This window comes from Pavona decussata, unplaced genomic scaffold, assembly GCF_977016875.1.
Source record: "Pavona decussata unplaced genomic scaffold, jaPavDecu1.1 SCAFFOLD_25, whole genome shotgun sequence".
NCBI lineage: Eukaryota > Metazoa > Cnidaria > Anthozoa > Scleractinia > Agariciidae > Pavona > Pavona decussata.
The window spans coordinates 914,685-936,217 of NW_028145448.1; the positions used below are offsets into that span (position 1 = coordinate 914,685).

General features: G+C 39.6%; 2 protein-coding genes across 2 annotated transcripts in view; one reads left to right on the top strand and one right to left on the bottom strand.

The window, feature by feature from the left end:
* LOC146485670 (uncharacterized) overlaps nucleotides 1–8,791 on the top strand; it is a 28,060-nt gene extending 19,269 nt beyond the window's left edge. The window contains exons 12-17 of the mRNA XM_085103011.1: nucleotides 270–1,227; nucleotides 2,251–2,428; nucleotides 3,721–3,753; nucleotides 4,805–5,212; nucleotides 6,046–6,208; nucleotides 6,958–8,791. Of these exons, the coding sequence (XP_084959137.1) occupies nucleotides 270–1,227; nucleotides 2,251–2,428; nucleotides 3,721–3,753; nucleotides 4,805–5,212; nucleotides 6,046–6,208; nucleotides 6,958–7,523 (2,306 nt within the window). The 3' untranslated portion in view covers nucleotides 7,524–8,791. The remainder of the gene's footprint in view (nucleotides 1–269; nucleotides 1,228–2,250; nucleotides 2,429–3,720; nucleotides 3,754–4,804; nucleotides 5,213–6,045; nucleotides 6,209–6,957) is intronic.
* A 1,175-nt stretch (nucleotides 8,792–9,966) lies between these two features.
* On the bottom strand, nucleotides 9,967–21,353 carry LOC146485671 (serine/threonine-protein kinase 16-like). The gene is made up of 10 exons (XM_085103048.1): nucleotides 21,153–21,353; nucleotides 20,255–20,304; nucleotides 20,039–20,074; nucleotides 18,752–18,877; nucleotides 17,965–18,114; nucleotides 16,310–16,398; nucleotides 15,285–15,341; nucleotides 14,470–14,564; nucleotides 13,526–13,592; nucleotides 9,967–12,234 (listed from the first exon to the last, which is right to left on the bottom strand). The coding sequence occupies exons 1-10, from the start codon at nucleotides 21,238–21,240 to the stop codon at nucleotides 12,072–12,074; spliced, it is 921 nt and encodes a 306-aa protein (XP_084959174.1). The 5' UTR covers nucleotides 21,241–21,353; the 3' UTR covers nucleotides 9,967–12,071.
* Between the last annotated feature and the right edge of the window lie 180 nt (nucleotides 21,354–21,533).

Genomic DNA, 21,533 nt, shown 5'->3' on the forward strand with positions numbered 1-21,533 from the left:
ACAATACACGTAGCCACATTTAAAAGTGCTCATGTCGCAGCAGTGAATTACAGCAAGGAGCTAATTTTCGATGAGTCGAGGTTCTGTTACCATGTTCTTTCCAAATACCTCATCAAATCCCATAGTTTCACAAACTCAATTTTGTGACTTTGTATCCTTCCATGCTACTATGTAGTTGCGGAGATGTTCATGTTTTAAGAAAGACGGAAAGTAAACTACAAGATATAATGTACACTTTTTGCAGTAACAGGCAGTACTTTGTTTTGCAGGAGTTTCCCTTTTCTCGGATTATCAAGCTCTAATGCGTATCTGGACCCACCCATGGTGCCTTAAGCTGGAGGCCCTGAGGCGGCCGGAGAAGTTTGATGACACCGACAGCTTGGACGACTTTGTGGTGCACACGGACGAAGAAGAAGAAGAGGAAGACGTGGAGTCGGCGAGTGAGAAGTCGACCACCTCCGTGGAAGAGGAGATGCAGTCCTCATCAGATAGCGAGGAGGAAAGAAGAAGAAGGAGAAAGAAAAGGGGAGGCAGAGGTAAGATGGTCTTAAGCTCAGACGAAGATGATGATAGTAGCGAGGATGAGGTTCTGGTGCGGACATCAAGGAGGAAGGCTGCAGCCATACACAAAGGAGGTGCATCAAACAAGGACAGTAACTCCACTGTGAATATTGCTGGCGAGGAAATCACTGTTGTGGACATTGATGACGAAGCTGGTACATCTCGAGGAAAGCGCAGAGACGAGCAGCCAAACTTCAGCAAGGACAACGGCAAGAAGGATACCAGAGAAAGAGAAAGGAGAGAGGCGACAAGGAGCAATGGAAGAAAATCCAGAAGCAATTCTAATAGTGACTCTGATGTCGAAACCAACAGCGCCTTTGGCAGCACGCGGTCAGGCGCGGCCTTCAAAGAGGACGTGGAGCCAGAGAAAGAATGGTATGACGAGTTTCTCACTGAAGCGGACGAGTTTAATGTACAGCTCAGTGGCAAGCTTTTCCTGTTGATGGAGATACTTGCAGATGCAGAAGCCGTCGGCGACAAGGTGTTGGTGTTTAGTCAGAGCCTGGTGACGTTGGATCTCATAGAGAAGGTGCTGGGTGGCGGTGATATTGGTGGCGATAGGGAGAACTGGTGTCGGGGCTGTGACTATTTCCGTATGGACGGATCCACAAGTGCCGCCATGAGGCAGCGATGGGCAGACATTTTCAATGATGAGGATAACAAAACGTGAGTTTCTCAAACGACTTTTGATACGAGCTTACATGTAGTGTTGATTTCAGATCGCCCTTGTAAACTGCTGGTGATTTTCGGTGTGATGTCGCGACCATTTTACTGCGATGTTGATCCTCGTCACGTCACGTCACGCACTCGTCGGGAGAAGTGCGTGACGTGACGAACCAAAGAACGTCTGCGTAGGATAGATAGATGACCTTTATTTATAAAATATTAAAGCTTAACGTGATTCCCGCGAAATAAAAGTTGTCGTGAAAATTTTCTCAAACTTTCTGTGATTGTTCGCTTTTGCGTATTATTTCGAGTAATGTACCAAAAAAAGATAGGTCACCATGTCCGCGAACGAGCTACAATCTACGATCCACTCAATTTACACCATAATCGCTTGCGATATTCGCTTTCAAAAATGAGTTTATTTGATCAGTTATTGTCATATCTGGTGGTAATGGAAGTTACATAGATACATAGATAAAGTACAACTTAGAAAAACGTTCGACATTGAATGTATAAGGCATGATCGGCAATTAGAGATAAATTTCTTGGCAGGGAAGCAAAATATGAAGCAGTATCGACCCAAAACGTTTCTTGCGTGCGAGTTCTCAGTATCACTATTTTATGCCCGCGAGTGGTGGGCAAGCTCGTATTTCTGGCAATAACACATTTTCATGTCGTCAATTTTTTCTTAAAATGTTCTAACATAAGAGAGTAATAGGTAAGTTAAAATAACAAGTTAAAAAAGTTAGGTTTCCATGATCGTTCAGGAGAAAAGAGCCATTTAGTTATTGGATGGGATTAGCATCAAGAAAAACACACCATGTTTTCAACGTGCGCGCGCTAAATGACGTAAGAAATTATGTGCAGTGAGAATGCGCAGTGTACGTGTAAATGGAAATCTTTAGGTGATATGTGTATTTTATGCTAATAAGGATCTTATTTATCCACAGGTGATCGTTCGCGTAATTAGTATTAGCATAAATTCATAGTTATTGGTAAAGTGCATTGCTGTTGTTTTTTCAGTGCTAGATTATTCCTGATCTCGACAAAGGCGGGTGGACTGGGGATCAACCTAGTAGCTGCCAACCGAGTGATTGTGTTTGATGTGTCGTGGAACCCCTCCCATGACGTGCAGTCCATTTTCAGAGTGTATCGGTTTGGACAGACTAAAGCTGTGTATGTGTACAGATTTATAGCAGAAGTGAGTATTGATTATAGTTAATTTTTACTTCATTTCACTTCAAAAATCTGCGATAAAACACCTCTGAAGTTCATCTTGAGAATCGAAAAAAAAAAAAAAAAAAAAAAACGACGTTTCGACGTAAAAAAGTTCAAATGTGTTTTCAGCAATCGGCAAATTCCCATTGATGTCTGACTATTACACAGGGTTGTGGTCTTATTCATTCAAAAACCTTCTTAGAAATTACGCTACGCCGACCACATAGTCAGTGACACTGAGAATGGTTACAGTCAGGCTTCCTATTTACGACCTTAAATTGGAGACGGGACCGCTCTTTCTACGTGGTCTACCGGTCATATGAGCCACGTGAAGGTCTAACCATTTGCAGATGTCAAAGCAAAGGCAACATCTCCTCCTCAATAGTTTTTTGGAAAGACACCAGGTCAAAAATTCGAGAAAGCTGGCTTCCTGGCCTTACAAAATTAATGTTAAGGACGGTACCTACTAATAGCGAAGTATTTTTGCGCGGTTTTTGGCTATGCGGGAAAAGCAGATCTTAGCTAGGGCTGTGGAAATCCAAAAAGAAAACTAGGGGTAACCACGCATTTTTTAGAGATAATTAAGCAACAGTTATTCTAAAAAGCAGTAAAAAATAAAGCAATGTATGGCGTGTTTTTCCAAATTGAAGCTTTACTATCTCTGAAAAATGCATGTTTACCCCCAATTTTCTTTTTGGATACTAGAAGCACTTGCTAAGTTTTGCTTCCCCAAATAGTTTTAAACCGCACAAAAATATTTTTGAATTAGTAGCCCCCATCCATAGGAAACCGAGTATCAAGAGATGCACAGAACGTATGCTCAGTAACAATAGTAGGCACCGTCCTTAAACTTAAGAAGATTTGGCGAGAACCACTCCTATTGACCCTTCAAAAAATTCTTCATTGACTCCCTGGCTTTGAAAGTTATCTGGAACACTGCTTAGTGCTTTTGTTGGTCTGCCTGAAACTCAAACTGCATCCTCTTAGTCTGTAGCCCGATGCTTTACCAGCTGAAACGACTTTGCTGGAATCAGCACTCGAATCTCTTTACGGTGTCCATATTATCTTTTAACTTTGTTGATAAAAACAAATATTCTTTTACACTCCCCAACCGACGCAGCACCACAGTTTCTTTAGAAACTAGCCCACTTATCTATCAGTTTAACGGAAGTTGACTGTAAATACCTGTGTAACTCCTTATTCCAATTTTCGTGCCTTTCAAATGACAACAGTGATAAGGTTAAGGTTTTCACTTTTGTGTTTTTGTGTCAACAGGGAACGATGGAGGAGAAAATTTACGACAGACAGGTTGGTATTAAAGACTTGAGTCCTGGAACCGGCTTTTCGAAAGTCCTGGTAAATTGCCGGGCCGAAAGCTGATATGTTTTAGTTTTTGAAAGCCAAATTTTAAAATGTTTACCATTTATTGGAACACATTGGGCTAGTTGCACTGAAGTATACATCCATCAATCGGAAAAAATGGATTTGAAAAAGTAGTTTTCGGGTCTTGTTTTTAATAATAATAATAATAATAATAATAATAATAATAATAATAATAATAATAATAATAATATATTGAGCGCTTTCCAAAAAATGATCAAGCGTGCATTACATATAATAATTAAATACAGAGTATCTAAATAATACTTAGTAAAAATATACCATAATAAAAATCGAAATATACAATGCATGTCAAGGTAATAAAAATTTTAAATTGTTTTTGAGACTTTCAAGAATTGACGGCTTCTTTCAACTGGTTTCCTTTCGCAAGAAACTGCCTCATATATTCTCTTTCTCCACCGCTACTTGTAGTTGCTTCACTCTGAGTTGAGATAATAGACCTTCAGATTCTAGTACGAGTACGAATACGCGGAGATTTGACTACAAGTATTTAGCGAAGTACTAAGAAAAGAAATATCCCAGAAGTTTCATTTTACTCTTTACGAGCGACGAACTTGACGCAGTTGGTTTGAATGATGATAGCTAAGCCCTTTTTTTATTCCAAAAACACGAGATCACCTACGTTTCGAGGACTTGTTTTCGCCACTATGCCGTTCTCACACAAACTCGTGGTAAAATGACGACAGCTGTCTAGTTTTCCCGCCAAAATGACACTTTCAGGCGCTCACTCTTTCTTTATCGAAAAAACTCGTACTTGTACTAGAATCTAAAGGGAGGGATTTCCAGGGTTTAGTTCATTTAAAATAGCTCGAATTTTCCCGTGTAAACATACTGACACAGTACGCTACTAGGCAAAATAATAATGCTTCACATGATAGGGGTTCTACCAGTTCTCGTTAACAGTGATAGGTTAAAATGGGAAAATAATTCGTTAACGTCGCTATTATCGTCATTCCAGGTAACGAAGCTTGCCATTTCTGGACGTGTGGTTGACGAACAGCAGATAGAGCGGCATTTTACAGCGGCTGATCTCTGTGAACTGTACACGTTTAATCCGGATATACTCGAAGAAGACAAAGAAGCAGAAGCTGGGAAGGAAACGGAAGGAGGGAAAGAGACAGAAGCCGTGAACGACAAGGAAGGCAGTAAAGAAACTGAGGCTGGAAAGGAACAGGACGGCGAAAAAGATACTGGAGCTACGACAGGAGCTGGTGGAGGGAAAGAAGCTGGAGCTACGACAGAAGGTGGTGAAGGAAAGGCAACTGGACCTGCCAAAGAAGCTGACGCTGAGAAAGATTCAGAAGCAGCTAAAGATACTGAAGCCCCGAAAGAAGCTCCAGAACGACCGACTTTGCCGTTACCTAAGGTACGGTCTTGTACAAGGAATAACATTTCATTTAATACTGTTTTGATCTGAACATGCGTCAAGGAAATAAGACAGCGGGGTTGAATTTGTGCTGTACGGTTGTGTGGAATACCTAACTGTTTTACTCTACAGTACACGCCAGGATTATGTTATTTTCTGAGGCAAACATTTCCATGAAACTAAGGACTAAGAAACAATTTCATGGAGTATTAAGCATTCACTTCCCTTTTACCACCAACTCTAGTATGCTCTTCCTTGCCGAGCTTGATTTTGCTCAAAGATTAACGAAAATCGTCAGCAGAGTTCAGACTTACGTTCCTAGTGTGCTCTCATCAACTCGCCTTGATGGTTTTTGTTTGTTTGTATTTCAAGTGTTTTCGTCAACTGGGGTGCTTATCATTTATGCAAACCACCCGGATGGAAATTTTCGGCATAAATACGAAATGTTTTAGCTTGTCTTAACAGAAGATGGATAACATGCAAAATGTATGAACACCAGCTGTAAATGCCAAAAGGAGTAATAAAAATGCATCACTTTGGCCAGAAGCCCATAATTTCAGAAGTACTCCAAATGGAATGATGCGTACCATTTGATTTTCCAACTGGAATTTCCGGGTTTTCCGTGTAAATGGTAAGCTCCCCTGATTACAGTGGAACCTCGATTTAACGTAGTGCCAAGGGACTCGAGAAATTGGTTTGTGAATCGACGTTCTGTTCTGTACATTTCAAAAGGCCAGGCTGGAGAATATCGTTCGTTATACCGAAGACTTCGTTATATAGAGGTTCGTTAAATCGAGGTTGCACTGTACCACCGTTGTTCGTAATTTTTGCAGGATGCCGTTCTAGCGGACCTGATCAACCGCCTTCATCCCAAGTGGATAGTGAAGTACCACGAGCACGACTCTCTGCTTCAGAACATTGAATCCGAAAAGTTGACTGAAGAGGAAATGAAGGCTGCGTGGGACGCCTACGAGGCGGAAAAGTCTGGAAGGCTAGGTATGTGGACGAGGGTTGTATGACTAATCTTTTGTTGTTGTTGTTTACAATATTTCGGCTCCATTTAATACAGAGTCGTATTCATGTAATCAAATTGAACAAATGGGCAGCTTATATATCAAGGTTAATTAGGCGTATTAACAAGGAAATGAATTAAAGTAATCAAAGAAACGAACATGATGTAATTAAAGAAAGAGGCCCGATTCTCTAGAGGCTTTGATGGCCTCATTCGAAAGGATAACTTTCCGTGCGAGCTATCAAACAGTACATTTGCCGTGCAATCTTTCTCAATACTTAAATTGTTTGAGTTGAAAGTCAGGCAGATATGGTAACGAAACAATCACAATACACAATACATAACGCCTAGTTTCATCAACTTGTCAACTTGGTACAGTTCTTTCAATGTTTGGAAACCTTGGCTTTGCAAGGTGAAGTGCCGCAATGCACTTGTGAGTTGAACCCTTTAACCCCTAATATCAAATAACAAATTCTCTTATCTTGCTCTCATACTTTTCTTTTAAAAGTACTGGGGAGAAGTGCTAGTTATTAAAATATCAAGCATTGATATTACAAGGAGAAATTTGATTCTGATCACTGTTAGGGCTTAAAGGGTGTGCGCCCTAGACCCCAAAGCGGGACAAGGGAAAAATTTGCCTCACTCTCACCTTTTAATACGCAAGAGTAGTTTTCTCAAATATATTTTTTTCTGTAATGACACGTTTTTTTTTCTCTCTCTCCTCCAATGGCAGCCTATGCTCGCATGCCGGATCCGCAACAGCCCGACCACGCCCAAACCCAGCAGCACGTGGCAGAACGGATCCGTCTGAACTCGGAGATGTTACAACAGATTCAGCAGATCAGACAGCTGCAGGAGATGCAACAGCGGCAGGAAATCGAGGAACGCATGCGGCGAGTCAGGCAACAGAGGGAGCAGATGTACCAGCAGCAACGGGAGGCTCTCCTTCAACAACATCAGCGTCAACAGGACGAGTTACGCCGGCAGAATCAGCTGCGATTCATCCAGCACATGACACAGCCGGGAGGGGCATCGCAGCTCCAAGTGGGGCAGAACACCATTAATGTGCAGACGCAGCTCCCACCCACAGCAGTCCCGCGCCATCCACCTCCACCTTACCAGCCACTGAACTTGCCCTTCCGGCTTCCTTCCACCGTTTCACTTCGCCTTCCTTCTCCTACAGCGGTTCCAAGTCCCTCCCCAGGGACTCCACCCACCATTAACTTGACTGTTGGACCGAGTGCCATTGGGACTAATCCACAGCTTCTTAGACCACCGCAGAATCAGACTCCTAATTAACAACTCGCCGCTTTTATCGTTCAATAGTGTCTCATTTTAACGCGTTCAAGTGGCGCAAACTGCTGGTTAAAGCGCCGTACACAAGTTGTCGTGTGGTGACTCCTTAACGTACTCGTGCGCCCGGTTTTCGAGTGTGCTGCGCGCTTATTTCAGAAAGTCTCTTTGTCGTAGAACAGCTTTAGTTAATGATCGAGAGGCTGGCGCTTCAGGAGACAGTGTGAGCGTGAAGAAATGTGAGATTTAAGGTGGTTTGTTGCCTTAAAAGGTGTTATCGTGTTACGGCGCGCGGACAACTTTTAACAAAGCAATTGTGTTGCGGCAACCCATTGCAAGTTTTTCAGCCGTCTTCAAGTCCACGCAACGCACTGCTGCAGCAAAATCTTGCGTTAAAAATCGTCGTTGAAAGTCGTATGACGTAATATCAGACTGGAACTGACATGAAATAATTTGGAATGCAGATTTTGGAGCTACAAGGGTACCTATGTCGAGTTGACTTTTGAGAATTTCACATCTCTATGCCTTGTGCAGTTGCATATACGTATATATTGTTTATAGATTTTGTTACAAGTTATGCGTGTGTATTATACTAATTAAGCTAAATACTGCTGAACATCACCTTAAATTTAAAGCAAACCAAGTAAATAGTATGATTGACTTACGTAACTATCTATTTTTTCCGTTAGTTTTCTTTAAACCGAGGCCTGCAGTTTTTTATTCTTTTGAAAGTGTGCCCTTCGGAATTGAAGTTTATTTTCAACACTTGAGATACACCCAAGGCTCCTGTATTTAGTCGTCTCTAATGGATTATGTTTATACAGGATATACTGCTTAATGGATAAGTTTTTAACGAAAGAATAGTTGCGTTTTGAAACCAGAAATAAATCGACATTTTCGAGGGATATTTTTCCCATCCTATTTGTCCTCTCCAGTGCAAACTAGCTTCTTACAGTAGTGTTGTGTTTGGTGTAGAGGTACAAGTTTTTGCTTTATGTATGTGAAAGGGGAACCATTTCCGTGAAAGTACAAAGGATTTGAGCCCTCGGATGGAGCCTACTATTGCGCTTCACTTGGAGAGGTGAATGGCATAGCGGTGAAAGAAAAGAAAGCTTTCATTCTTATCTGAATCGCGGCTATATGTCACGCATACATTAAGCCTCAGAGTTGAGCACTTACCTGCTGCTACTGCTGATTAAGTACAAGAAGAAAAAATGTATACTGAGATATCCTGTAAAGATTATTGTATTAAAACATGCATTGTATCAACTGTCTGTCTGTACTGTATCAACTTTCTGACTGCATTGTGTCAACTCTGTGCATATTAATTGTTTGTGTACTGGATGAACTGTCTCAGTGTGTATTGTATCAACTGTTGTATCACCTGTCTTTGCATTGTATCAATTCTCTGTACATTATATAAATTGTCTGACTGCATTACATACTATGATTACATCAACTGTCTGTCTGTCTATGTATTGTATCAACTGTCTGTGTATTGTATCAATTGTCTGACTATGCATTGCATCAACTGTCTGTATTGTATCAATTGTCTGACTGCATTGCATCGACTGTATGTATCAATTGTCTGACTGTGCATTTCATCAACTGTGTATGTATCAATTGTCTGACTGCATTGCATTAACTGTCTGTATGTAACAATTGTCTGACTGTGCATTTCATCAACTGTCTGTGTATTGTATCAATTGTCTGACTGCATTGCATTAACTGTCTGTATGTATCAATTGTCTGACTGTGCATTGCATCACATGTCTGTGTGTATTATATCAACTGTCTGTCTAATGTATCAACTTTCTAAATAAGGGAAAACTCGGTTGAAATAAAGGTGCAGTATGTGTCTCGAGTTCGATTTTCGGGTTTTTTTTTTTTCTCAAGTTGGTGCTCACGTTATCTACATAACTGCGATGGTCTTTAATCAACGTTGCCTAGCCGTCTGTCCGCAACCACAATCTCGTACCCAGATTCCTCAGGCTCTTTGGTCACTAGGAGAGACTCTGAGGAACTAGAATATTATTACCGTAGGATTTCTGCGGTAAAACAATGCAAGCCTTTACGGGGCAGCCAATCAAAACAATTAATTTTTTTTTCGAATCTCTCCTGGCGACCACCCGCTCACCAAAAAGCCAGAGGACTCTGGGTACGAGATTGCCTCTGGCTGAAAACCATGTTTAAGTGGTTACGCCTCGCATGGGTCTCGTTATCCCATTTTGCATAATACCCTTTGGACCAATCATTTTGTTCCTTGTATTTCTGTTTTGTTCTTGTAACTATTTTGATGTGTCCAATAAAGCTGATAAATATAATAGAATAAATAACAGCAAGAATGGAGCCAACCGAAATGGCTCGAATAACACAACACTGATACACTCTAGCTCAAGGCCTGACCATGAGTTTGTGGGGAGGAGCGTAGAAGACTAGTCAAATCCTAGAAACCTTCAAGTATCAAATTTTTATTTTTCATTTTGATTCAAGCGACTTCATCAGATTTTACAGCATGAGTATGTTGCAACCTCAAAGGGCGATTTATATTATGGGTTCTTCCAGTTCATCCATATTCTTTGAAAAGATAGTGAAAGTCAACAGTACGATATACGCTTCACCGACATGCAAAAAGCTAATATCGAATAATAACTTTCTATATATATGTATAATGTGGCTTGAGTCAAACTCAGGATCGCAGAAACTTTAGTACCAAGGGCTCCCTAAATTACTTCATCAGTGAAGGTGTGAGTTAGGAAAGCTCCAGTCTGCAAAGCTTGGCACGTACGCGCGAATATCGTTCGCGCACATTTTATTTGAACGTCAAAATTTCCATGTGTGCACGCCAAAAAACCAGCCTTTACTGATACCGTTCTCAGAATGTTAAGCTTCCACTCGAATAAAAAAGTAGAGTCCTATATTAATATCAAAATGTTATAAGAATAGAAATTCAAAATGGCGACAATACGGAAGGAGTGACTTGCCAACGTAGATTGGTGATAAAGATTACCAACCTCCATTCCTGGAACTAAGAATCTCCAGGTCAGGTTTTATACTGTTGTAACAACCTACGCGCGTCCCGCAGTGCACGCGGGTAACTTCGAAGATCATACTACGTGCGCGAATGCACGCGCGTGATCTCGTCGAGTTCTGCCATACTCTGCAGACTGGTCATATGAGGGATAAAAATTTTGTGCACACCACCGGACAGTCGACCACAACCATAGACTACAAGCAGTCGTCCATTTTTCCCACATCCTACACGCGAGCGAAAGCGTGGAAATTTTGTAAATCAGCGGTAAAAACAGGGAGGAATAGCCTCGCCAATTTCAGAATCTCTCGCGCGCGACATTACCTTGGTAATCAGAGGTTTTTTCGCGCGCGCGCGGTGTAAGATCGTGATCAGCAATGGGCCGAATTGTCGTGCGATATTGATGAAAACAGGCTTCGATCAGACCTGTGCAAGAAAATCAAGTGGCACCCAGGATATCGCTAAGTATATTATGGAAGGAAAGAGACCGCTCGCAGTCTAACACCAAAGATTGTCAGCTGTCCGTTGTGGAGTCCATTTAGGAATTATTACCTTTACATTTGAATTTTTAAAACCATCTTTAGATCTTCATTTTCTCCATTTTCCAAAACAAAAATTATTTTTACATACACCTTAAAAATCGCGAAAAAACAAATCTGACTGATTTAAAGGGCCTTGGTCAGACTAAAAAACAACTACGGAATTTTGGACTACATGAAATCTCAAAGAGCAGCTAAAATATCAACTGCAAAACAGCATCTGGCTGTAATTTCCCTTTAAGATATCATTCGATCCTCTAAACTATATTTCTACCTTCTTTCTACAGATCTTTTATTTTTTTTTTGTTTGTTTGTTTCACACGCCTTGGACTTTTTAAGTATTTTTAAGGAATAATTTTAGTTCTAAATAGAAACACGAAACAAAAAAACGGCAAGAGTTTTTGCAGAACGCCGAATCCACAAAGGCCCTTTACTGTCAAATCTGTATAATCAGTGCATAACCCTAAACAGTAAAGAGAAGTGGTTTGGCCTAAATACTATTATTGGCTGCTTAACCCTAATGTTGTAGATGGGCGTAAAATGCCTCATTCTGCATTTGGCGTTCTGCAAAATACCCCCCCCCCCCCCCCCCCCGCCAAAAAAAAAAAAAAAAAGAAAGAAAGGTGTGATTCATTGTCCTGGCATGCCACCGTGATATGGTCACTTATCGAAAATGGCCGTTTTTATACTAGAGGACGCATTATCCGTCTTGACAAACTTGGGTAAACATTTGTTGTTCGTCTGGTTATGCGTCTCTAGTATAAAGACGGGCACAAGACGCATTATGCGTCTAAGACGAACTACCTTCCATTGTGCGTCTTGAACGACACACAACGGAAGATAGTTCGTCCACACGGATAATGCGTCCTCTAGTATAAAAACGGCCAATCCATTTAGCAACAACAAAAGAGAGACCTTGTTAGTGTCCGTATCATTTAAACAAAAAAATTAAAAAATAATTTTAGGCGGAAATAAAAATCAAAATTACATTTGTATGGAGTGGTTTCTTGCAGTGTCATAATTAAAGACCGACGAGGAGGGGGCTAGGTTATCTAATCTTCGCATGATGATCTCCAGCGTAGGTCTTTCTTCAGGATCCACTTTGAGCATGCTTATGATTAAACCATTTAATTCCATCGAATAAACACTGAAAACCAAACGAAGTTAGCATCAGAAACATAACGTGAAGGCCCGTTTAAACGGTTTCGACATTTAACCAACATTCGTTCAACAAAAGTTGAACGCATCATGCGTTCAGTGTTGGGCAAATGTTGGACAAATGTTGAACGGAGAGTTCAAACGACTTCAACACCATTCAGCATTTTCGAGAACAAAGGAAATGTTCTATGGATGTTGAATGAAAGTTTAAACCGATTTAAAATTGATTCAACACGCTTTCAACATTTTTTTACGCTTTCAACAATGTTGAACGACCTGTTCAAACGCCCCCAACATTTGGTTCAACGAAGTGTTGGACGCATGCTGACTTACCAACTGTTGAAACCGTTTAAACGGGCCTTAGTGTTTCATAAGGTCAGGGTCGTATCGAGTGATTTTCGTAAAACCAAAACCAAAGTAATTTCTCTGACCAATCACCACAGACGTGAGGAACGTTTGAAACCACTACAAAGACTTTTGGTTCAACTTCACTTTTCTGAAAAGGGGGAAAGTTCCATAAAGCAACTTTACCTCAGCTTTTCAGTAGAGCAAAGTTGCTCAAAGGTATCCCTGTAAACTACTCACAGTATATCACAGTTCTAGAGTTTTGATTGGTAAATTAGCGTCCATGGTGTATGAGCCATTATACCATGCACCACAAATATGGTAAGGGTAGGCACCGGGGGGAAAAGAAAGTATCACTAAATCAGTAAGATTTAGCGATTTTTCGAGGTTGTTTTTTTAACAAAACAATTATTCCACTCGCACTTATTGGATATGAGATGATTATAGCCAACTCGGTGCTACACGCCTCGTTGGCTGTCTATCATCTCGTATCCAACGTGCGCTCGTGGAATAGCTATTGTCAATAACAAGCTAGTAACAACAGTCTATATTTTAGTTTTCAAAACAAACGGAAGGGTTTGCAAGATAAAAATCAACCTATCATTAATTGCATGTACATTATTCCAAAGTGTACATTGAAAACTTAAGATATTTCAGTAAAACGGCATTTAAACCTTCGTCTTTCAAACAAGATAGCCTGTATTCATGCCCCTGTTGACTTAGTTTACTCCCACACAATACCAACATCCAATTTACTATACGCAAAGTACAGTAAACTACCGAGTGTATTCACACAGTTGCTGTTAAAACTGGCAGAAACTGAGCTTAGCTCAACACTGGGAATGAATAGAGAAATAATGACAAGGAAAAAAAGGATATTAACTACCTAATACAAACAACATGAAGAAACAAGTTACAAATTAAGGCCTATGTACCTGTCACTTGGTATGTGTATATTGCCGCTATTAGCTGAAAGTGCTGAGCCGTCGCATGGACTTTGACCTGGCACAAAACACAAAAATGTTTATCATTAGACTTAAGCACGATTATACTATGCAAAAGAGTCTAACCTGACCACATTGGCTGTTCAATTCTGAATGTGTAGCTAATGTTAGGTTCACACCAAGGCTAAAACCTATTTGGTTAAACATGGTACAGAAGTCTTTTTACCATGGTCTAAATAAGTTGTTTTTTCTGATGTCTTTCAACTTAAGATCTATCATAATGAAAAGTCAAGGTAGAGGTCATTTGAGCCTTATTTAAAAATCCAGTCTTACGCCATGTTACAGTATTTTGCCTTTGTTAAATGTGGTTTAACTAAACATGGTTGGTTGGTATGAAAGGGGCAGAGTTTTAGCTTTAACAAAGCTAGAACTCTGACTCTGACCCTAACCCTTTAGAACCCTAAACCCTTACCGCAACCTAACCTTGGGTTAGAAAGCACAGCAACCTTGGATACATCTGCCTTTTACAAAGCTAGAACTCTGCCCCTTACAAACCAATCAAACGTGGGCAAGATTTCAGTTTTTATCACAAAACGAAGCACAAAGCAGCGGATAAAACATTGGAGCAACGTTCCCTGAAGTAAATCAAGGCCAACAGCAAAAAGCGATCTGACATGCATTTAGGTCGGCTATGCTCTTAGCCTTTCAATAATTGAAATTATTATCATAATTATTATCATGGGATATAACTTTTAAAGAGTAGTGGAAATAGAATGACCACGACATAATTAGCAAAATGAACGCGTTTGAGGTCCGTGGAAGTATTAAAAAGGTTTTGAGGACTCACTCCAGGTATCTAAAACTTGATCAATATTCTGTTGACATTGTAACAGAGGACCTAATTTGTGAAAGACACAGACAAGAGTGTGACTCACCATATGCCATGGCATAAAGAGTGCAGCCTAATGACCATACATCACTTCTCTCATCAATTTCACAGTTTGACGGCACTTCAAACAGCTCTGGAGCTCTACATGGATAATGTCAAGATACATCAATGGTTTATCAACAAATATTTGTAAGCGTTAATTTAGTTCAACATTTTGTCTGTATATACGCCTAGTTTTTAGCTTCTTTAGTTTACTTGTAATTGCAAAAGACCCCACAAGCTCATGTAGCTTTAATACTCATCGTTTTAAAATAAAGGCTATCTATCCATATCTATCTTTTCGCCTGCTTAATTAAGGCAGGACCTGTGCCAGACAGCTCTCTCTTTCATTATTGCTGATAGTTCACTAGTAGATGCTGCAATAGTGTCCTCTATCAGTGTCTTGATCATAGTTTTAGGTGGCCATCCTAGGTCCATCCATCCATGAGTGGGCTCCCATAGGATGACTCTATTGGCAGGGAGTTCTGGATGTCAATGGCAGTGACCTGCAAGGGTGAGAGTCAGGCCACTATCTTGTCTGAGATTTTTGGACAAACTCCGTAGAGTTCATCATTTGTAATTTGCCGTTCCCAACTGTAACCAGATGCCATCAGTAGCTTCCCAGTATAGCTGGCATCAAGCGATTTTTTTTATTATGGCCTTTGTGAGTGTCCAATGCATGTTTCACACCCACATAGTGATGTGGTCTCGACGGCTTACACAAAGAGCCTCTCCTTGAGATTCTTTGAGATTATCAGATTATCAACAAACAAAATGCAAAAAAAGAGACAAGAAATCTCAATCAATGACATATATACCCACCTGTATGGTGCAGTACATTCTTGGGCGCATTTCTCTTGAAGGGCAAGAGCTTCTCTCCTACATTATTAAAAACTGGATCATTGTATAATGCAATTCGAGGGATTTGATTGGCTTAGCGGCCAAGGTGTATGAGCCTTTATACCATGGCCGAGAAATGGCGACCATTAAATTGTCTCCTGGTTGTTGTTTGCAAAGTGAATAAGCAAGATCTAGCAATATTTCTTGATTGTTTTTGATAAAACAAATACAGTGGAACCTGTCCTTACGGACACCTCTATAATACGGACACCTCTCTATTACGGACAGTTAACTTGGTCCCTGAGAGACAGAAATCCATATAAAGCCCACCTCTCTAAAATGGACACCTCTATAATATGGACACTTATTCCTGTCCCCTTGGTGTCCGTAATAAAGAGGTTTGACTGTATTCCACTTACGCTTGTTGGATATGGAATGATTATAGCCAACTCAGTGCTACGCGCCTCGTTGGCTATCTATCATCTCATATCCAACGAACACTCATGGAATAATTGTTTATTATAATATTATAATTGCCTTTGACATAGAAAGAACACACTCTTAAACATATTATACAGATTTGAGTCGAGATTGTATGGGACAACGTTGATTGAATGAATGAATGAATGAATGGATCTTGGGCTGCGTATCTGGCATCCCCACAGATTTTGCAGGGGCGGATGAGATCATCACCAACTTGGCAAATGAGAGAGAGCCTGGGATTGAGGTCATTGAATGCCCTCTCTAATCTTTGATTATTACTAGTATTTTAATAATATTATAATATCAAGAGGGATCAAATTAATGAACCATAAAGAAAGATGCAGTGTAAATGTATGTAGCTTAAATCTTCTAACTAGCCAATTGTCCAATCGGGGCTCTAGTTCCAGTAACTCCAGTAACACTAAGTACTTCCAAATTATAGGAAACCTTATTCATATGCTTTTTTGTATTTTCCCTAAGCCAAGAGCCTGGCACTGAGGCCACATTTGTAAGCTGCCCCTTACCTGGATGTTATGGTGCATCTGGCTTTTGACACACTACCAAGATCCATCAATACCACTGTATTATTTGGTGCTATCAGCAAATTATGAGGCTAAAACAGAAAGTACAGCATCATTAACCTTTACAGCAATACTATGGGCAAAACTCACAATATGCAGTTCTAGAAAAATAATCCATACCCACTACCCCACAAAAGGGATTTTTTATAACCCCCCCCCCCCCCCGTGAAAAATCCAATTTGCTTCATACATTTCTTTAGACTTTTTGACATCTGAGTCCACCCCCACCCCCTGAAATTGCCAATCCCTTCTGTAAGAGGGGGGGAGGGGGAGGTACAAATATTTTCTGAAACTACACAAAATACCAAAATACTTTTCAAATGTCTTCTTACTGCACACATTTCAAAAGCACAAAAACTCTGAAGATCTACAAATGTCCCACTCATGGACAGCTTGGGAAACCAATAATGACACGTTCAAAAGGTCATGTTCACAGGTTGTGCTAGGTACATGTACTATGATTAATGGTAGGAAGAGAAAAACTGCCAGGTTTCTTGAATGTGCAAGATGAGTTTGAAAATGGTGTGAAAAGTGCAGGTACTATCTTGTTCTTCTTACAGTGAAGGAAGGATATTTGACTCCAAGAACTTTGGATTATATTTTAATTAACTAAAAATAATTTACAGTGCTTCGATGCGCATTTTGCTGAGCCTCAATTACTTATGACCAGTAAAGCTAACAATGTTACTAGTTCACTTGATTTGTGAAATTCAGAAAAACTATTAAGTCTATAAAAAGAAAAATACGTCCTGAAAAAGGTAGGTCTTGACCTTGGATTTGAATGAACTTAAAAATTTGCTGTCCTTAAACTTGTGGGTAGGTTGTTCCAATAATTTCGGTGCACCCACTGAAAATGCCCTGACACCATAGGTACAGGTGAAAGATTTGGGGACAGCTAAACGGCTTTGTGCTGTTCAGAGCATACAGAGTGCTTGGGAACATAGAAATCAAGCAAATCCTTTAGATATGTTGAAGCACAGCAGCCATTAATGATCTTAAAAGTCATTAAAGGGAGGGGTTTATGGTTCTGTGCATGCCCACGAATCAAAATACTTTTTTGCCTTTAAATGCTCACTATGACCCAAGCCTGTTTAATTTAATTCTTTTTTTATGAACCATTTGGAACGGAATAGGTAACTTGGGTGGCAATTTTTTCATATGATTGCATTGTTTCGCATGCAAACAACTGTACAAGCAATATGGAATAAATCCTACGGGTAAACGCTAAATTCAATATCGACAATATGAGTACAATCCACTAGCACTTTCTGTGAATTTTGGTCACCAGTCATTTTGCTTGGACTAATTATAGAATGTGATTACTGAAGTACATGTGAGTGGGATTTTTAAGGCCATAAAATTGATAAGAAAGAGAAAAAAGCATTTAGATTCATGCACATTTGCTGACATGTGAACCCCTCACTTTAATAACACTTTTTAAAAATGCATGTACACTGTATTATCCTGTGTTCTGCAGGAAGCCCTGCAGTGCAATTCTTGTAGTATCGGTGTTAAGAGTCGCACAATTACCATTATACTGTCTTCCTACCATACTTGTGCATTATGTTTTTGACTTGAGCAGACTTGTCAATGCCCACCTTGATATCCCTATGTGCCAGTGGCGGGTTTAGAGTATGAAACGCAAGTATGGCATCACAGAGGGACTTGAACATGTGCAGGATATCAAGCTCTGGTATGTGACCATTTTGACTCAATGTGTGTTCAATCAGGTCTTGAACTGTGCCATCCTAAAAGCAAGTATAAAAAATACTGCAGATCAAAATGATGCCAGCAAAGACTTCATGCTCGTTCAAAATGGTATTGTCAACCAAACCCAGAAAACCAAATAAATAAATAAATAAATAAATAAATTTGCTAGACCCAATTGACTTCTTGTAAGTGGCCAATCTCAAACCATTTTCATAGTCAGTACAGGACGGTGAAGCTGTTTTTTGCAAGGAGTTTGTAGTCTAATTGCCAGAGGAACACACAGTAGATCATAATGTCTTCATGTTGTGTAATCAGTTCTATGAATTTCCAAAGCATGTCTGAACTTACTAAGAAGGTTTTCTTGTACCAGACCACAAATAGATTTAAAAACCAATAATTATGAACTTCATGTAGTCTTGGTGCTTCTTTAGGTTAGGCCAGCAACAGCCAGTTAATATGTAGTATCTGCACTTTTATAATTATTGAAGGGGACTGCCTAGAAAAACCCTAAGTGACTTGTGATAAATTGCTAGATTCTCCTTCCAAATTGGCAGCCTTGTGTTTGTTTGCGAAACAAAAGGAGAATTTTCAAGACCTTACATCAAAAGTCACTTAGGGCCTATATTCCACACCCCTTCAATTGTAAATTACACAAAGAGCACTTGACTAGTTTACCTTGTAATAGGTAACAAGCATGCGCCCCTCTTTGTACGTTCCCTTGGTAACCACATCCACATCATGCAAGGCCAAAACACTTGGGTGCTCAACAGCTCTGTGGGCCTCTACTTCACGATCAAATGCCTGAAATATATATGGTAGTTTTCTGTTTCAGTACCGAAGAGAAAACTTAGTTCTTTGAAAAATCATGTTTGAGATTTGAATAGATTTGTAAAGAATTATTTATTTTAACCTGCATTCTAAAAATTGTGCACACAAATTGCAAAAACACATTACTCTCCTATAAACACATACATGACTGTGTAAAATCCTATTTCCTTAAATAGGACACCAACCACCCATGGCTCCAGGATTTAAGTCACAGACTAACATGCATCCATCACAAAAGTACCTTGCTACACAAAATTAATGCTCCATTAAATTAATGCAAACTGTCACGTTAATTTAAGTCGTGTTAATTTTTGTGAGCGTTCATTTCCATGCTGTTTAAAGTGTGTAGCATTCATTTCCATGACCTTAATTTTCATCACAATCCCAAATTCTGGATCCAAGATCCAGCCAAATCTTGACATCTAGAAAACAATAGCTTTCCTTTTGCCACGTACTGTATTTGAATCTCTTACAAATTAAGCAAGGTAAATCATTTACAGTATTTATGATTCATGGTCACATGTAACATGTAAAATGAAGCATAGAACGCCTGTTTGTTCGCTTGTTCAACGAATGAACGCTTCCAGGTGATTTTTGACGCCTTTTGAAAGAAAAAACTCCTTGAGATAATGTTTAAATTATCGGCGAACTTAACATTAACTGAGATTTTTGCTCTTTTTCTCTTAAATTGTGCGATTTTGTACAAATTCTGCGATTTTTTATGAATTATGCGATTTGTTGCGATTTTAGGTCAATTATGCAAAATCGCAAAATCGCGTAATATCAGAAGCCCTGTCTTAGAGGAGGAAATCTCAACATCTGCCTCTTGGATTCTGGACAAGATTAGATAGATTTTGAGTTATCAACATAATCTTTCTCCATGGAAAGCAAATCATCTCCTCTGTTCTCTCATTTAAACTTTCCAGACTTCTTGAATCTCTCCACTTGACAACAATTAATGGTCATTGGTATTTCAAAGCCTCCTTGAATTAGTGCCTTTGATTACGATGATTTCAACTGTAAGTAGCATGACAAGTATGAAATTGAGTAAGTTAAGAATTAAGCAACATAAACAGTGCTTAATGGTTACGATTGTTATGCCGCTAGTGGGAGTTCACCTGTACTTAAACATACCTCTTCTTGCTCAGGGAGCTGGAGACGCATTCGTTTCTAAATATATACAACAGAGAGAATGCAACAATTACATTGACATCAAATACATGAAAATACATGTTAAACAAAATCATTTTGGATTAGGGCTTTACTGAAGGGGTTTTCAAAAATGATGCATAGATAACAAAAATATTAATTTGAATTACCAGTCTCAAAACCTCAAAAGCATAAACTTACCAAGGCAAACCATTCCTTTCCACGATGGACAAGGTTAACATAGGAGAAGGCTGATCAAAGGGAAAAAAAAGATAATATTATCATAAAATCAACATAAAGTATGTAACTCTGACTTTTGACAGTGAAAACGGAGAGAGATGAAGAAATGCCATATAAGAAAAATAATAATAAGTGCCAGCCCATTGACAATAAAACGACTTTCAATTGGAAACTTCAACTCCAACCCACCCCCACTCCCTCCCCCACATAACCCCCGTGGGCATTAGATCAGTGGGTCTTCATTTTAGATTAGAGGGTTTGGTGGGGCTTTGTTTTAGATCAGTGGCCTTCGGTCTCAGGTGACTTCATTTTAGAAACTCCCAAGTTTTTTTAGTTTTGCATGAAAAGTGAAATGGCATTTTTCTTCTTTGTAAAATGCAACGTCATGTAAATTACCTGAAGAGACATCTGCAGATGGACTGACACAGACAAAAAGGACACTATAAGCTGGTAAATCGAGGTAAGAATTTCAGAAGGCCAAGTATGTTGCCTGGTAATGGGCTTGTACACAATAATTTCCTCACACCAAATATTGAATATCTGTAATTATACTCATCAGCTTTTAAGGAACTTAATGCACTATTCACCATATCACGTGACAAAAACTTAAAACACGACAAAATGCAATTTCACTGTTGAGGTACAGAAGTTGATCACCACGCAAAACAGACTTCTTCGGTCGCTAAATATGACCGAACTATTACAAATCTCCTCTTAAATACTTTTTAGTTAATTCTCTTTCTTAATACACAAAAATACCTAGAACTTAAACCTCGAGGATGACCGAAGAATTTTACTGTAAGCTTCAATTCAACTCCAGAAAGTTCCTTACTTCAAACGTACTATATTATTCACTTACCTCCCTCTCCGAGGTCTTTAACGACTCGGTATTTTCTACCATTTACCGTCACTGATGGTCTGCAGAAGGATGAGCATTTATGACCCATAAATAACCTGCTCCTTGGTGTATTTTTATAGCGTATAATTCTTCAGATCGTTTTGTGTGTTGTCTTCGGAAAAAAACTTTTGTTGTTTGGTGACCAGTTCTTTCCCGTACTTCTTGGTCGCGAGGGAATAAGTTCTAAGCTAAAAGCACGGTGTCTCCAAGAGGTGTCTCCAAGATTGGTTGAACGGACGGTTGAACGCAAAGAGCCCTAAAAGCCAGCAGTTTTCAGCATTCACAGACCTAGCCGGAAGGTCCTCATATCAGATCTGTGAACTTACTACATGGTCCAGTATT